The sequence below is a fragment of the Oncorhynchus mykiss genome, chromosome 21 (genome assembly GCF_057628025.1).
Source record: "Oncorhynchus mykiss isolate SJ-2025 chromosome 21, ASM5762802v1, whole genome shotgun sequence".
Taxonomy (NCBI): Eukaryota; Metazoa; Chordata; class Actinopteri; order Salmoniformes; family Salmonidae; genus Oncorhynchus; species Oncorhynchus mykiss.
In genome coordinates, this window is record NC_143042.1 from 6,298,323 (window position 1) to 6,315,065 (window position 16,743).

At 48.0% G+C, this 16,743-nt stretch overlaps 1 protein-coding gene across 2 annotated transcripts in view; it reads right to left on the minus strand.

Moving 5' to 3' along the window:
• Nucleotides 1-1,717: 1,717 nt before the first annotated feature.
• The window catches only part of LOC110500993 (MICOS complex subunit MIC19), a 110,503-nt gene continuing 95,477 nt past the window's right edge, over nucleotides 1,718-16,743 (minus strand). For both annotated transcript variants that reach the window (XM_036957069.2, XM_090213616.1), the window contains exons 8-9: nucleotides 10,535-10,670; nucleotides 1,718-4,446 (exon numbers count right to left, since the gene is read on the minus strand). In XM_036957069.2, the coding sequence (XP_036812964.2) occupies nucleotides 4,423-4,446; nucleotides 10,535-10,670 (160 nt within the window). In that variant the 3' untranslated portion in view covers nucleotides 1,718-4,422. The remainder of the gene's footprint in view (nucleotides 4,447-10,534; nucleotides 10,671-16,743) is intronic.

Consider the following 16,743-nt stretch of genomic DNA (forward strand, 5'->3'; position numbering starts at 1 on the left):
CCTTGAAAGTGGCAGCTGTACCATTTAGCTCAGTGTGGATGTTCCATGGCTTCTGGTTGGGTAATGAACATACGGTCACTGTGGGGACCACGTCATCGATGCACTTTTTGATGAAGCCAGTGACTGATGTGTTAGAACGAGAGAGTGATGAAGAGAAAGAACCAGAAAGAGAGCCTGATAGAACAAGAGAGAGAGCCAGATAGAGCAAGAGAGAGAGCCAGATAGAACAAGAGAGAGAGCCAGATAGAACAAGAGAGAGAGCCAGATAGAACAAGAGAGAGAGCCTGATAGAACAAGAGAGAGAGCCTGATAGAACAAGAGAGAGAGCCTGATAGAACAAGAGAGAGAGCCTGATAGAACAAGAGAGAGAGCCTGATAGAACAAGAGAGAGAGCCTGATAGAACAAGAGAGAGAGCCAGATAGAACAAGAGAGAGAGCCAGATAGAACAAGAGAGAGAGCCAGATAGAACAAGAGAGAGAGCCTGATAGAACAAGAGAGAGCCTGATAGAACAAGAAAGAGAGCCTGATGGAACAAGAGAGAGAGCCAGATAGAACAAGAGAGAAAGACAGTTGGGAGAGATAGAAAGGGAGAGAAAAAGAGAACGAGAGAGAGAGCCAGATAGAACGAGAAAGAGAGCCAGATAGAACAATTGACCGTGGACAGAAAGAAAATAGACTGAGCCTGTATGTTAGTGAGGAATAGTGGCACAGAACTGTACTAAGGAGCAGTGAAGACCGAGAGGAGTTGGTCCACAGATATACACTGAGTAAATAAAATATTAACACCTACTCTTTCCATGACATAGACTGACCAGGTGAAAGCTATGATCCCTTATTGATGTCACTTGTGTAGATGATTTTTAAGCCCGGAGACAATTGAGACATGGATTGTGTATGTGTGCCATTCAGAGGATGACTGCCTTTGAACGGGGACTGGTAGTAGGTTACAACGCTCCCGGGTAAGACCGGGAGAGTGAGGAGACAGAAGCCTAGAGGTCTAGACGCCGGGTAACACCTGCTCTGGCCTGAACTCCCACCACATCTGAACCCCAGTCACCCCCACCCCAAAGGTCACTCAGCCCTAACCACCAAGTCAAACAGTGACTGACATGGAGGGATCAGACACAGAGACTTACTAATGCGCGCACACTCCATTCTGTAGACTGTGTGTGTAGGTCTGTGTGTCTGACACGGAGTTGAGATCAGGTTTCTTCTCAACATCAGGTTTCTTCTCAACATCTCCAGCTGGGATGATGAACCTGACATCCCAACAGACCCACACACACACACACACACACACACACACACACACACACACACACAGTCTGGTATAGAGTGCAGACGGCATTGTGAAGCAGTCTTGTTGCTGGTAGTATTAGATTTGTAGTCCTCCACTGAACTGGAGCAGCACAGAGGACTGATGACATGTCTGAGAGGAAGGGAAGAGAGGAGGATACAAGTGTGAGGAGTGTTCCCTCTCTTCCTTTCCATCTCTCTCTGGGTGGGTTTCGCCATCTCTTCGTCTGCCAGGTGCGTTGTCGCCAGGGAGACAAGATGACTGTGGCTCCGTCACTGAAGAACAGTCGTCCTTCTGATGTCACTTACATAGGAATACACAACACAGAGACTACACAATAGAGTCTCTTTCACACACACACACACACACACACACTATTTCACATTTAATATTGAGAGACACATTCAACGACAACAAGGTAAATTCCAGATTCATTCTTTAATTTCCTCTGATCAGACGTGTGTCAGAAGTGATTGTGACACGGTTGGGATGAAAACAAAACAAATAGATGCATTACTAACACACTGGAACACACGCAACGTTCAGACACAATGGTGTGTGTGCAGGACAGTGCACAGGGATAGAGGGATACAGAGGGTGAAGCCTGGTGGATAGAAGTCATGTGATCATGTAGGTTTATATAGTGGATAGAGGGATACAGTAGGGTGGATAGAAGTCATGTGATCATGTAGGTTTATATAGTGGATAGAGGGATACAGCAGGGTGAAGCCTGGTGGATAGAAGTCATGTGATCATGTAGGTTTATGATAGAGGGTGTGGTGATGGGGCGGACTAGTGGCTTTGTAAGGGAGGTGAGCTGGTTGGGTGGTGATGGGGCGGACTAGTGGCTTTGTAAGGGAGGTGAGCTGGTTGGGTGGTGATGGGGCAGACTAGTGGCTTTGTAAGGGAGGTGAGCTGGTTGGGTGGTGATGGGGCGGACTAGTGGCTTTGTAAGATGGGTGAGCTGGTTGGGTGGTGATGGGGCAGACTAGTGGCTTTGTAAGAGAGGTGAGCTGGTTGGGTGGTGATGGGGCGGACTAGTGGCTTTGTAAGAGGGGTGAGCTGGTTAGGTAGTGATGGGGCGGACTAGTGGCTTTGTAAGGGAGGTGAGCTGGTTGGGTGGTGATGGGGCGGACTAGTGGCTTTGTAAGAGGGGTGAGCTGGTTGGGTGGTGATGGGGCGGACTAGTGGCTTTGTAAGATGGGTGAGCTGGTTGGGTGGTGATGGGGCGGACTGGTGGCTTTGTAAGGGAGGTGAGCTGGTTGGGTGGTGATGGGGCGGACTAGTGGCTTTGTAAGATGGGTGAGCTGGTTGGGTGGTGATGGGGCGGACTAGTGGCTTTGTAAGGGAGGTGAGCTGGTTGGGTGGTGATGGGGCGGACTAGTGGCTTTGTAAGATGGGTGAGCTGGTTGGGTGGTGATGGGGCGGACTAGTGGCTTTGTAAGATGGGTGAGCTGGTTGGGTGGTGATGGGGCGGACTAGTGGCTTTGTAAGGGAGGTGAGCTGGTTGGGTGGTGATGGGGCGGACTAGTGGCTTTGTAAGATGGGTGAGCTGGTTGGGTGGTGATGGGGCGGACTAGTGGCTTTGTAAGGGAGGTGAGCTGGTTGGGTGGTGATGGGGCGGACTAGTGGCTTTGTAAGATGGGTGAGCTGGTTGGGTGGTGATGGGGCGGACTAGTGGCTTTGTAAGATGGGTGAGCTGGTTGGGTGGTGATGGGGCGGACTAGTGGCTTTGTAAGGGAGGTGAGCTGGTTGGGTGGTGATGGGGCGGACTGGTGGCTTTGTAAGGGAGGTGAGCTGGTTGGGTGGTGATGGGGCGGACTGGTGGCTTTGTAAGGGAGGTGAGCTGGTTGGGTGGTGATGGGGCAGACTAGTGGCTTTGTAAGGGAGGTGAGCTGGTTGGGTGGTGATGGGGCGGACTAGTGGCTTTGTAAGATGGGTGAGCTGGTTGGGTGGTGATGGGGCAGACTAGTGGCTTTGTAAGGGAGGTGAGCTGGTTGGGTGGTGATGGGGCGGACTAGTGGCTTTGTAAGATGGGTGAGCTGGTTGGGTGGTGATGGGGCGGACTAGTGGCTTTGTAAGGGAGGTGAGCTGGTTGGGTGGTGATGGGGCGGACTAGTGGCTTTGTAAGATGGGTGAGCTGGTTGGGTGGTGATGGGGCAGACTAGTGGCTTTGTAAGGGAGGTGAGCTGGTTGGGTGGTGATGGGGCGGACTAGTGGCTTTGTAAGAGGGGTGAGCTGGTTGGGTAGTGATGGGGCGGACTAGTGGCTTTGTAAGGGAGGTGAGCTGGTTGGGTGGTGATGGGGCGGACTAGTGGCTTTGTAAGGGAGGTGAGCTGGTTGGGTGGTGATGGGGCGGACTAGTAGCTTTGTAAGAGAGGTGAGCTGATTGGGTGGTGATGGGGCGGACTAGTGGCTTTGTAAGAGGGGTGAGCTGGTTGGGTGGTGATGGGGCAGACTAGTGGCTTTGTAAGAGGGGTGAGCTGGTTGGGTGGTGATGGGGCAGACTAGTGGCTTTGTAAGAGGGGTGAGCTGGTTGGGTGGTGATGGGGCGGACTAGTGGCTTTGTAAGAGAGGTGAGCTGATTGGTTGGTGATGCGTGTTGGTAATGATAGTGGTTCAGTCCGTGAGGATATCTTCAGCTCTGGGCCTGCATTGGTTCTGGTGGACTCCGCCTAGGCTTAAACTCTCCGTCTCTGCATGTATTCATGCGTCTCCAACATGGCGGACAGTTGCACTTCTCCTACTGCTGCTGCGTGATGGAGCTGCTGCGTGATGGAGCTACTGCACTGTACTCTTTAGGAAGTGCTACCGTTGTCCTCCTCCCTCTTGGTAGTAGAGATAGACATGCAGTGGAGTGGGGTGGGGGAGAAGGGGTGTAGGTACTGTACGTGGGATCTTACGAAGGAGTAAAGGGTTTGGGGGTCTGTGGGAGAAGGGTGTTGGGCTAAGGGGTGTCCATCTCTCTCAGGGTTGTCTGGTTGTCTTGGGTTCCTGGTTCTGGTCAGGGTGCGGTTCTGTTTCTACCTCGAGTCGGGGTTGCGATCTCTGGTGCTTCCTCTCCTCTCCACTCATTTGCAGTCGATAAAGGGTTTATAAACCGTAATGCCACAGCACCTCACTCTTAGCCCCCAGTCCTCAACTTGTTCTGGAACAACAGGATCAAAAAAAAAGAGAGAATGTGAGAGAGGGGAGGAGGGACGTAGAGAGAGGGAGGGAAGGAGGGGATTTCATATTAGCGATAACTCTTGCCACAAATCCCCAACACATCACCCTCCCTGTCAATCCCCAACACATCACCCTCCCTGTCAATCCCCAACACATCACCCTCCCTGTCAATCCCCAACACATCACCCTCCCTGTCAATCCCCAACACATCAGCCTCCCTGTCAATCCCCAACACATCAGCCTCCCTGTCAATCCCCAACACATCAGCCTCCCTGTCAATCCCCAACACATCACCCTCCCTGTCAATCCCCAACACATCACCCTCCCTGTCAATCCCCAACACATCACCCTCCCTGTCAATCCCCAACACATCACCCTCCCTGTCAATCCCCAACACATCACCCTCCCTGTCAATCCCCAACACATCACCCTCCCTGTCAATCCCCAACACATCAGCCTCCCTGTCAATCCCCAACACATCACCCTCCCTGTCAATCCCCAACACATCAGCCTCCCTGTCAATCCCCAACACATCACCCTCCCTGTCAATCCCCAACACATCACCCTCCCTGTCAATCCCCAACACATCACCCTCCCTGTCAATCCCCAACACATCACCCTCCCTGTCAATCCCCATTTGATACAGGCTATAGCATTTGCTGCCTCACAATGAAACATTCCAGGAGAAGTGTGGTGAGAACAATTAGAGGAGATGGGGAGGGGAGAGGAAAACAATGTGGGGGTTGGGAACACAGAAAAGTGGCCCCAAAAATGTTTTACTTAAGAGGGAGAACAAAGGAGAAAAAGCCAAAGTGATTGAATACAGATAGGGAGAGAGGGAGGGAGGGAGGGAGGGAGGGAGGGAGGGAGGGAGGGAGGGAGGGAGGGAGGGAGGGAGGGAGGGAGGGAGGGAGGGAGAGAGGGAGAGAGGGAGGGGCAGTAGATTGATTTGTGTTCTAGATTAGATTCATCCATGTCGGTGCCTCCCTATAGCTGTCCAACAGCAAGCGGATCAATTCATTCTACACACTAAACTACACTCTATACTACCATGATACCAGTCATTACAGATGAACAACATTTACTCTGCCCAACCTAACAGACGATACACTCTATACTACCATGATACCAGTCATTACAGATGAACAACATTTACTCTGTCCAACCTAACAGACAACACACTCTATACTACCATGATACCAGTCATTACAGATGAACAACATTTACTCTGTCCAACCTAACAGACAACACACTCTATACTACCATGACACCAGTCATTACAGATGAACAACATTTACTCTACCCAACCTAACAGACACATTTCTGAAGGCTGGGACCTTATCTAATGCTGTGATGTGACAGAACGGAGGTAGCCAAACTGAATAGATATGGTCAGAGAGCATGCTAACTGGTTTACAGCAGGATCACGTCAAACATAGAACAAGCTGTTTTAAACCTTGTTTCAACTCTGTGCAAAGACCGTCAACAAGGAAGATTTATTTGAGATTTTTACATCCCAAAAAAGCTGTAGCAGCTAGTAAGACCTCCGAGATCCAAGATGACTGGGGGAGGCAACCAGGCAAGAAGTGGTCATGCGACGAGAATATGCAATGAAGAGAGAGAGCGAGAGAGATCGGGCCCCGTGATAAACGTTCTATTCATGGGCCTCTCAAAAGACTCTTCTTCCTCTTTATCAGTCCTTCCAGTCGCTCTATTCCCCCTCTTTCTATATAATAACCCCAGTCAGTCGCTATCTGGATCCGTTTAGCATTGTGTGTATTATAAAGTGACAGGGAGTGTGTGTGTGTGTGTGTGTGTGTGTGTGTGTGTGCACGCGCGTGCAAGAGGCCATCAAGGTCTAAATATTATCGCGGGGTGATGATAAGGAATACTAGTAATTATCAGTCACAAAGGCCTGTCTGATGACAACCCTGTAGTCTTTCCCCTCTCTTGGCCCAGTCAATACTAAGACAGATGATGTCATATTATTATTATTATTATTATTATTATTATTATTATTATTATTATTTTTATTATGTGTTCAATGGTGATGGAGTGGACAATCCTATCTAGGGGTAATTCATTACGGGCTTGTTTAGTGGTTTAGTGGGCCGTTTGAACCTTGAAGGAGGTTGGGGTTTTGTGTGGAGTGTGAAGTGTAAGTGTCTTTTATAGCAACTGGGGCTATTTCTCAATTCATCATCTTTCGTCGATTAGCCTAGTCCCTCTCCTTGCCTCCTTCCCAAAACACGTTGGAGAAGGTCAAAGGGGAGGGACATTGGACTTTCTCCTTCAAGAAGATTGAGAAGGATGCAATGAATCACAGAAAGATGAATTGAGACACAGATAAGAGTAGGTTGAAAGGCAGAGATTTGACCCCATCTAGGTCTTATCTGGTGCTTGATAAATTTGACCTTTTGACCCCTCCACATAGCTTCCTGCTTGGTTACTGTGTAGCTACTCTACCGCATCTGCAAAAAAATAACAATAATAAACCATTACGACCCCACTTTCATTACCTCTTCTCCTATTATTTTAACTAGGTTATATTGTCCCTCTGCAGTGGGCTGTATCACCTCTTCTCCTATTCTTTTAACTAGGTTATATTGTCCCTCTGCAGTGGGCTGTATCACCTCTTCTCCTATTATTTTAACTAGGTTATATTGTCCCTCTGCAGTGGGCTGTATCACCTCTTCTCCTATTCTTTTAACTAGGTTATATTGTCCCCCTGCAGTGGGCTGTATCACCTCTTCTCCTATTCTTTTAACTAGGTTATATTGTCCCTCTGCAGTGGGCTGTATCACCTCTTCTCCTATTCTTTTAACTAGGTTATATTGTCCCTCTGCAGTGGGCTGTATCACCTCTTCTCCTATTCTTTTAACTAGGTTATATTGTCCCTCTGCAGTGGGCTGTATCACCTCTTCTCCTATTATTTTAACTAGGTTATATTGTCCCTCTGCAGTGGGCTGTATCACCTCTTCTCCTATTCTTTTAACTAGGTTATATTGTCCCTCTGCAGTGGGCTGTATCACCTCTTCTCCTATTCTTTTAACTAGGTTATATTGTCCCTCTGCAGTGGGCTGTATTACCTCTTCTCCTATTCTTTTAACTATGTTATATTGTCCCTCTGCAGTGGGCTGTATCACCTCTTCTCCTATTATTTTAACTAGGTTATATTGTCCCTCTGCAGTGGGCTGTATCACCTCTTCTCCTATTCTTTTAACTAGGTTATATTGTCCCTCTGCAGTGGGCTGTATCACCTCTTCTCCTATTCTTTTAACTAGGTTATATTGTCCCTCTGCAGTGGGCTGTATTACCTCTTCTCCTATTCTTTTAACTAGGTTATATTGTCCCTCTGCAGTGGGCTGTATCACCTCTTCTCCTATTCTTTTAACTAGGTTATATTGTCCCCCTGCAGTGGGCTGTATCACCTCTTCTACTATTCTTTTAACTAGGTTATATTGTCCCCCTGCAGTGGGCTGTATTACCTCTTCTACTATTCTTTTAACTAGGTTATATTGTCCCTCTGCAGTGGGCTGTATCACCTCTTCTCCTATTCTTTTAACTAGGTTATATTGTCCCTCTGCAGTGGGCTGTATCACCTCTTCTCCTATTATTTTAACTAGGTTATATTGTCCCCCTGCAGTGGGCTGTATTACCTCTTCTACTATTCTTTTAACTAGGTTATATTGTCCCCCTGCAGTGGGCTGTATCACCTCTTCTACTATTCTTTTAACTAGGTTATATTGTCCCCCTGCAGTGGGCTGTATCACCTCTTCTCCTATTCTTTTAACTAGGTTATATTGTCCCTCTGCAGTGGGCTGTATCACCTCTTCTCCTATTCTTTTAACTAGGTTATATTGTCCCTCTGCAGTGGGCTGTATCACCTCTTCTACTATTCTTTTAACTAGGTTATATTGTCCCCCTGCAGTGGGCTGTATTACGTCTTCTCCTATTCTTTTAACTAGGTTATATTGTCCCTCTGCAGTGGGCTGTATCACCTCTTCTCCTATTCTTTTAACTAGGTTATATTGTCCCTCTGCAGTGGGCTGTATCACCTCTTCTCCTATTCTTTTAACTAGGTTATATTGTCCCTCTGCAGTGGGCTGTATTACCTCTTCTCCTATTATTTTAACTAGGTTATATTGTCCCTCTGCAGTGGGCTGTATCCCCTGCTGTAGAGCTCTATCAGGGCTCTGTTTCATCTCTCACCTGATGATTGTAACCGCTTTCTTACACAGATAACTCTACTACGAGTGTATTTTGATTGCGGGAAGCTGATCAACTCTGTGGCTTCCCATAATATTCCAGGCTGATTTCCACATTTACAAGATCAGAGCAGTGAATGTGTGCGGCAGGGAACACACAGCCTTGTGGGATTCCAAAGAGGCTACAGGTAGGGAGCACTCGTACAAATGAATAATACATAGTGTTATTTACATGATGTATAGCTTAAAAGCTAGCCGCCCCCCGCGGGCCTAGATGTATTACTAATACCCGAGGGACAGCGGCGGAACACAGCTCTCTAGAAACTGGCAAATTGTAAAAGAAAAAATCTAACAGAAAACCTATCTGAATATACAGTGGGTTTTGTCTGACTCTACCACTGTATATCGACAAGTGCCAGAGGAGAGTGTGTGTTTACGTCTATCCTTGTGTGTTTTGTGTGTGTGTGTGTGTGTGCGTGTGTGTGTGTTTACGTCTATCCTTGTGTGTGTGTGTGTGTGTGTGTGTGTGTTTACGTCTGTCCTTGTGTGTGTGTGTGTGTGTGTGTGTGTGCGTGTGTGTGTGTGTTTACGTCTATCCTTGTGTGTGTGTGTGTGTGCCATTAATATCAACGTTGAGACAATACCATTACCATATGCGTTTCTTAGAGGGCCTAAAACACGTCCACTTTCCAATGACTTGAGAGAAATAAAGAAAGAACGAGAGGACAATGGTATCAGAACGGCACCGTCTGACCTGGTCGTCTGGCCTGGACCTTATTAAATTAAACACACACTTAAGCAGTGAAAGAAAGCAGCCAGCGTCAGCAGGTATTATGGAAATAGACCTTTCCTCTGAACCTACAGTTTAGAGTGAGTTTTAGCAAGCGAGAAACACTATGGTCTCAAACGCAGGGGCAACCAAGAGTCTTTGTTAGTGTATGTATGTATGTATGTGTGTGTGTGTGTGTGTGTGTGTGTGTGTGTGTGTGTGTGACCAGTCAAGCTATGCGAGTGTGTGTTTATTGACAGTGCTCTAAGATGCACATTTTTCAATGAGACGGATGTAGAGAGAAAGACGTGTCTGTTTGGTCGGCAACAACCATGAAGTCATGTAGGAAGGAAATTAACTGTACTAGTGGTACTACACACAGTGACCTAAGTACATCTGGGGTTTGATGAAGCTACATGACAACTACTGGGAGAGACAGATCCCGGAACAGTACAACTTACTTTCTAATGTCTGTAGCAGTTGCCCGTAGCTACTCTACTGGGAGAGACAGATCCTGGAACAGTACAACTTACTTTCTAATGTCTGTAGCAGTTGCCCATAGCTACTCTACTGGGAGAGACAGATCCTGGAACAGTACAACTTACTTTCTAATGTCTGTAGCAGTTGCCCGTAGCTACTCTACTGGGAGAGACAGATCCCGGAACAGTACAACTTACTTTCTAATGTCTGTAGCAGTTGCCCGTAGCTCCTCTACTGGGAGAGACAGATCCTGGAACAGTACAACTTACTTTCTAATGTCTGTAGCAGTTGCCCATAGCTACTCTACTGGGAGAGACAGATCCTGGAACAGTACAACTTACTTTCTAATGTCTGTAGCAGTTGCCCGTAGGGGGGCAAGATCATTATTGCCATTCTTTTCAGACAACAAAATCATGCAGCAATATGGGAATAAACAGATGCTTTCATTAGATGTAGAACTCATTCATGTTTTACTTTTCAGACAGTAGAGATTTGTAAACAAAACAACATGTCTTATAAATTACAGTAGATGGGGATAGACACCAACAAGTTATTCATACGTATCCCAAGGTACACACACACACACACACCCCCCCACCACGTGGGCCCACCTGTTTAGCTTGGTTGACACACTGCAGGTAGCGGGAGGCGATGGTGGAGCAGAGCAGCGTCTTCCCACTGTGTTCCTGGTAGCACTTCAGGATCTGACCCTGCAGATCAGCACACACTGGACTCACCTCAAACCGCCTGGAGGAGACAGACTTTAGTATTTACAATCAATATCATACACTACACACATTACACATTCAAATCAATCACATCAGCCCACACATACACACCTAAAAAACAACTACTAACATTCCCCATTTACTGACAGCAGGAGAGAGAAGAGAGCGAGAGACACACAAAACATTAAATTGTCCTGCCCATTCGGCCCATTCCCCATCCCACAGCAGTGGTTCATCTGGGATCAGTCAGACTGTAGAAGAGACGGGGCCAAAGGTTGATCCAGCCAATGGAAGCAACCGTCAGCGCAACAGTGACGGGCATGCCAATCCATTCATTAGAGGCTCCCCACGTCAATGGAAGGGCCAGAGGACGTGTGAATATTGGCGAGCCGTGCCATCCTGTCACCAGGAGAAAGGTTCTATACCTGTCCCTCTGGAAACAGGAGATCTATGCAGGGTTTATTTTCTATGGCTAATTGTGCTCTCTTTTCTCCTCAGAAAACACACTGGCCAAACAATTTCTAATACGGACACACCCAGAAAATAAACAGGAGGACAAAAAGGATAAAGAAAATCAACAACAACAAGTACTGAGATAGGAAACCCTTCATCATAGTGATGAAGATGATGACTCTCGTGGGTTTATTTGATTGATAGAGCCTGCATGACTATAGGTTTCTGATTGCATTGACACACCCTGTCCTATAGCTAGCTGTCCCCGTGGTCGTGCTAACTGGACATTTATTGACTGATGATTGATTATTGTACTGCAATGTTAAAGGGAAATGGCACACAAGCATTTTCACTGCACCTTTTACACCTGTAAACCGTGTACTTCACAAATAAACATTTATTTGAGGAATACAGCACCCAAATGGCTAGTCCTTACTTCTGACACCAAATAGCCATTCACACCGCGGAAATAGCTACTGACACCGCGGCAACAGCTACTGACACCGCGGCAACAACTACTGACACCGCGGCAACAACTACTGACACCGCGGCAACAGCTACTGACACCGCGGAAACAACTACTGACACCGCGGCAACAGCTACTGACACCGCGGAAACAGCTACTGACACCGCGGCAACAGCTACTGACACCGCGGCAACAACTACTGACACCGCGGAAACAGCTACTGACACCGCGGCAACAGCTACTGACACCGCGGCAACAGCTACTGACACCGCGGAAACAGCTACTGACACCGCGGAAACAGCTACTGACACCGCGGAAACAGCTACTGACACCGCGGAAACAGCTACTGACACCGCGGAAACAGCTACTGACACCGCGGAAACAACTACTGACACCGCGGAAACAACTACTGACACCGCGGAAACAACTATTGACACTGAGGTGTCAGTGTATCAAACGTCACAAGTGCGCTAATGCTAACCAAAACTGTCTGCATAGTTCAGTACTGTTGAGCCACCAAATTGTTCCACTTTCGTGCTAGTTGTACATCACAATGCTTATCTTAAGCTAAAGACTAGCTTCAGTTCACAAATGGTCTTTCATCACCACTGCAATGCCATATGGGTCCCAAAGTGTTAGTGCCTTTTCGCTAATCTCAGCAGCAATGACTATCAACTGCACCAATGATCTCATGCTAACAGCTAGCAGGATCTGTCTCTTGACAGTTAGCACACCCCATAAACCACCCATACATAAAAGATACACCTGCACATGTTAGGGCCATTATGCTAATGTTGGCATCATCCTTTAGCAGTTAGCACACAAAAGTGCTGATTTCGCCTGTCAGCACCTTTCTGATCCTTGGAGGGGCATTAGGGGCACAGCTGAGCCCCTCCAGTTCCAATCAGGTGTTGGATTTACTGCCTGTAGTGAGAATTCACCCTCCTGTTGGGATTGAAAGGACACAACGGCCACATGGTTCATTACCCAGGATGCAATGCAGGAGGGCTGGTTGCATGGGACCTCTGAGTATGGCCGCCAATACATGGCCACAGTATTATGGCCAAAGGGATGTCACCAGCCGCCACTGCATTTAACAGCAAGTAGGCGAGTAAGGCACCTATTGATACGAAGCAGCAAAGTACTGGATGATCAGAAATATATTCTTAACATTGTTAACTTTCCATTTAATGGATATTTCTGATGGTACTGTAGGCTGTCTCTATTCTTCACATTTGAGCAGTGATCGAACATAACGCGCCATCTCATATACATAGAAGCTCTTCAAGCACCGAGAGAATCCACTCATTGCCTTCGGAGTGACATGCCCATTTCTCCAAGTCTCTGCGGTGAAGGATGACAGTGTCTCTCACATACACAGACAGCAGAATTCTCCTCCTGCAGCTCCTATACCGTAGCATTCATTCCACTGCCTTTGGGCATCTTCAGGGACCAGGCAGCCACACACACCCGCTAATTATTTTCTTAAGCGTTTGCGTTAATGCCAGGTGCAGCCTGCTGATACAACACAAGTGTTTGTTTCTCTTAGAAACCATTACAGATGACAGAGAGAGAGCGAAAGAAAGAGAGAGAGAGAGGAAAATGGTAAGAGAGAGAGGAAATGAGAGATAAACCACAGTTCTCATTCCTTCCTTCTCTTTCCCTACTCCATAGAGAGACCTGAGACAGTGTTTAGTTAATCAGGACAATAACAATGTCACACACACACACTCTGGCTCACGCAGGGTCATTCATCATCCATCATTAAGATGAATATTAACTCATTCTCACAGCCACGGGTAGAGGAGAGTGAAGAGAAAGAGACCGGGAAAGAGCATTTCTGCCCTCTCAATATTACATTAGGCTCTCCCTCATCAGTTACTATCACCTGTAATACAGTCGGCCTGTGTGCTGCATAGCCATCCCAATACAACCACAGAGAAAGGTTTTGTAGTTTTGTTAGTGGAGTAGTCAAGGGGAAGGTACTGTAGCACCACATAGTGAATACCATTCCCAGGGAACTGTCTATGATATATTTACATGTAGTCAGAAACAGCAGTGATTCATCCTGTTCCCATGAAACCTGAACACTGGGGCATCCGTAAACATCCCCCTTCTCCCCCCTCTATCGGTTTCTCGACCCCACAGGAATCAAAAGCACAAAAACCTTTCAATGCTGTGACCTTTGAGGAGGAAACAGTTGGTTGTGGTCTAAGATCAGACTTGTAGCTAATATGTTCTGACGTAATGGGTCAGAAATCTGAGGGGGACCATGGTTCATATTTGTTTTTACAATGCTCTTTGTTCAGGGTTGGGAAGAGACCGAATGGCTCCTCTGAACTGTCAGACATATAGATTTGTCTGATCTCTGCCTCTCTCCTTCTCGGTTTCTCTCCCTCATGGTTTCTCTCTCCCTTTCCGTTTTTCTCTCTTTGTCTCGCAGTTCCTATCCCTCTTCCTCCCTCTCATTCCCCTTCTCTAACACAGACAACCAGAAGATTCATTCGCAGGTCAAATGCATCTGATGTCAATCAAAAATCTCCTCTCACTGCATGGCCATCCCCCTCCGAGGAGCCTGGGATATTTAATAAAACTTCAGAGGGGGAGAGATTGAAACAAATGGAGACGTGAAGCTGAGCGGGGCGAGAGAGGGAGGTGTGTGTACTGTACCTACGGAGTGGGGGGACAATACATCTCTCTGCTTATATAGGAGGCCATCAGTAAAGGTCTCCATGCCAACATAGCTCTATTGATACGAGATACGTTTCCCCTCCATCCTCCTCTCCCTCCTTTCCTCCCTCTCTCCCCCCCTTGATCCATAGATAGAGCAGGAGAGAGGGCACGCTTAGGGTTTGTTTCATATAGCTACACTATGGTTTATACACCACAGCCACATAAATCAAGCTGGAGAAGGGAGACATATGACAGACCGCAGGGAGCCGCATTGAGATGAGATGCTTTATCAGAGATGGGGAGAAAGAACGAGAGAGGGGTGGGCAAGAGAGAGAGAGAGGGGTGGGCAAGAGAGAGAGAGAGAGAGGGGTGGGCAAGAGAGAGAGAGAGAGGGGTGGGCAAGAGAGAGAGAGAGGGGTGGGCAAGAGAGAGAGAGAGAGAGGGGTGGGCAAGAGAGAGAGAGAGAGGGGTGGGCAAGAGAGAGAGAGAGAGGGGTGGGCAAGAGAGAGAGAGAGAGGGGTGGGCAAGAGAGAGAGAGAGGGGTGGGCAAGAGAGAGAGAGAGAGGGGTGGGCAAGAGAGAGAGAGAGAGGGGTGGGCAAGAGAGAGAGAGAGAGAGGGGTGGGCAAGAGAGAGAGAGAGAGGGGTGGGCAAGAGAGAGAGAGAGAGGGGTGGGCAAGAGAGAGAGAGAGGGGTGGGCAAGAGAGAGAGAGAGAGAGGGGTGGGCAAGAGAGAGAGAGAGAGAGAGGGGAGTGGGCAAGAGAGAGAGAGAGAGGGGTGGGCAAGAGAGAGAGAGGGGAGTGGGCAAGAGAGAGAGAGAGAGGGGAGTGGGCAAGCGAGAGAGAGAGAGGGGAGTGGGCAAGAGAGAGAGAGAGAGGGATGGGCAAGAGAGAGAGAGAGAGGGGTGGGCAAGAGAGAGAGAGAGGGGAGTGGGCAAGAGAGAGAGGGGTGGGCAAGAGAGAGAGAGAGAGAGAGAGGGGAGTGGGCAAGAGAGAGAGAGAGAGGAGTGGGCAAGAGAGAGAGAGAGGGGAGTGGGCAAGAGAGAGAGAGAGAGAGGGGTGGGCAAGAGAGAGAGAGAGAGGGGTGGGCAAGAGAGAGAGAGAGAGAGAGAGAGAGAGAGAGGGGTGGGCAAGAGAGAGAGAGAGAGAGAGAGGCTGAAGCATATGAACATGTAAAAAGCGAAAGCACACAGGAGAGGGTGGCTGGAGAGGAGGGGACAGGCAGAGAGATACACTAAATAAAGCCAGTAAAAGAAAGATGTAGCATGGGGAAGAGGGTGAAGGAGGAGGGGACAGGGCAGAGAGATACACTAAATAAAGCCAGTAGGAGAAAGATGTAGCATGGGGAAGAGGGTGAAGGAGAGGAGGGGACAGGGCAGAGAGATACACTAAATAAAGCCAGTAGGAGAAAGATGTAGCATGGGGAAGAGGGTGAAGGAGAGGAGGGGACAGGGCAGAGAGATACACTAAATAAAGCCAGTAGGAGAAAGATGTAGCATGGGGAAGAGGGTGAAGGAGAGGAGGGGACAGGGCAGAGAGATACACTAAATAAAGCCAGTAGAAGAAAGATGTAGCATGGGGAAGAGGGTGAAGGAGGAGGGGACAGGGCAGAGAGATACACTAAATAAAGCCAGTAGGAGAAAGATGTAGCATGGGGAAGAGGGTGAAGGAGAGGAGGGGACAGGCAGATAGATACACTAAATAAAGCCAGTAGGAGAAAGATGTAGCATGGGAAAGAGGGTGAAGGAGAGGAGGGGACAGGGCAGAGAGATACACTAAATAAAGCCAGTAGAAGAAAGATGTAGCATGGGAAAGAGGGTGAAGGAGAGGAGGGGACAGGGCAGAGAGATACACTAAATAAAGCCAGTAGAAGAAAGATGTAGCATGGGGAAGAGGGTGAAGGAGAGGAGGGGACAGGGCAGAGAGATACACTAAATAAAGCCAGTAGGAGAAAGATGTAGCATGGGGAAGAGGGTGAAGGAGAGGAGGGGACAGGGCAGAGAGATACACTAAATAAAGCCAGTAGAAGAAAGATGTAGCATGGGGAAGAGGGTGAAGGAGAAGGGGACAGGGCAGAGAGATACACTAAATAAAGCCAGTAGGAGAAAGATGTAGCATGGGGAAGAGGGTGAAGGAGAGGAGGGGACAGGCAGATAGATACACTAAATAAAGCCAGTAGGAGAAAGATGTAGCATGGGAAAGAGGGTGAAGGAGAGGAGGGGACAGGGCAGAGAGATACACTAAATAAAGCCAGTAGAAGAAAGATGTAGCATGGGAAAGAGGGTGAAGGAGAGGAGGGGACAGGGCAGAGAGATACACTAAATAAAGCCAGTAGAAGAAAGATGTAGCATGGGGAAGAGGGTGAAGGAGAGGAGGGGACAGGGCAGAGAGATACACTAAATAAAGCCAGTAGGAGAAAGATGTAGCATGGGAAAGAGGGTGAAGGAGGAGGGGACAGGGCAGAGAGATACACTAAATAAAGCCAGTAGGAGAAAGATGTAGC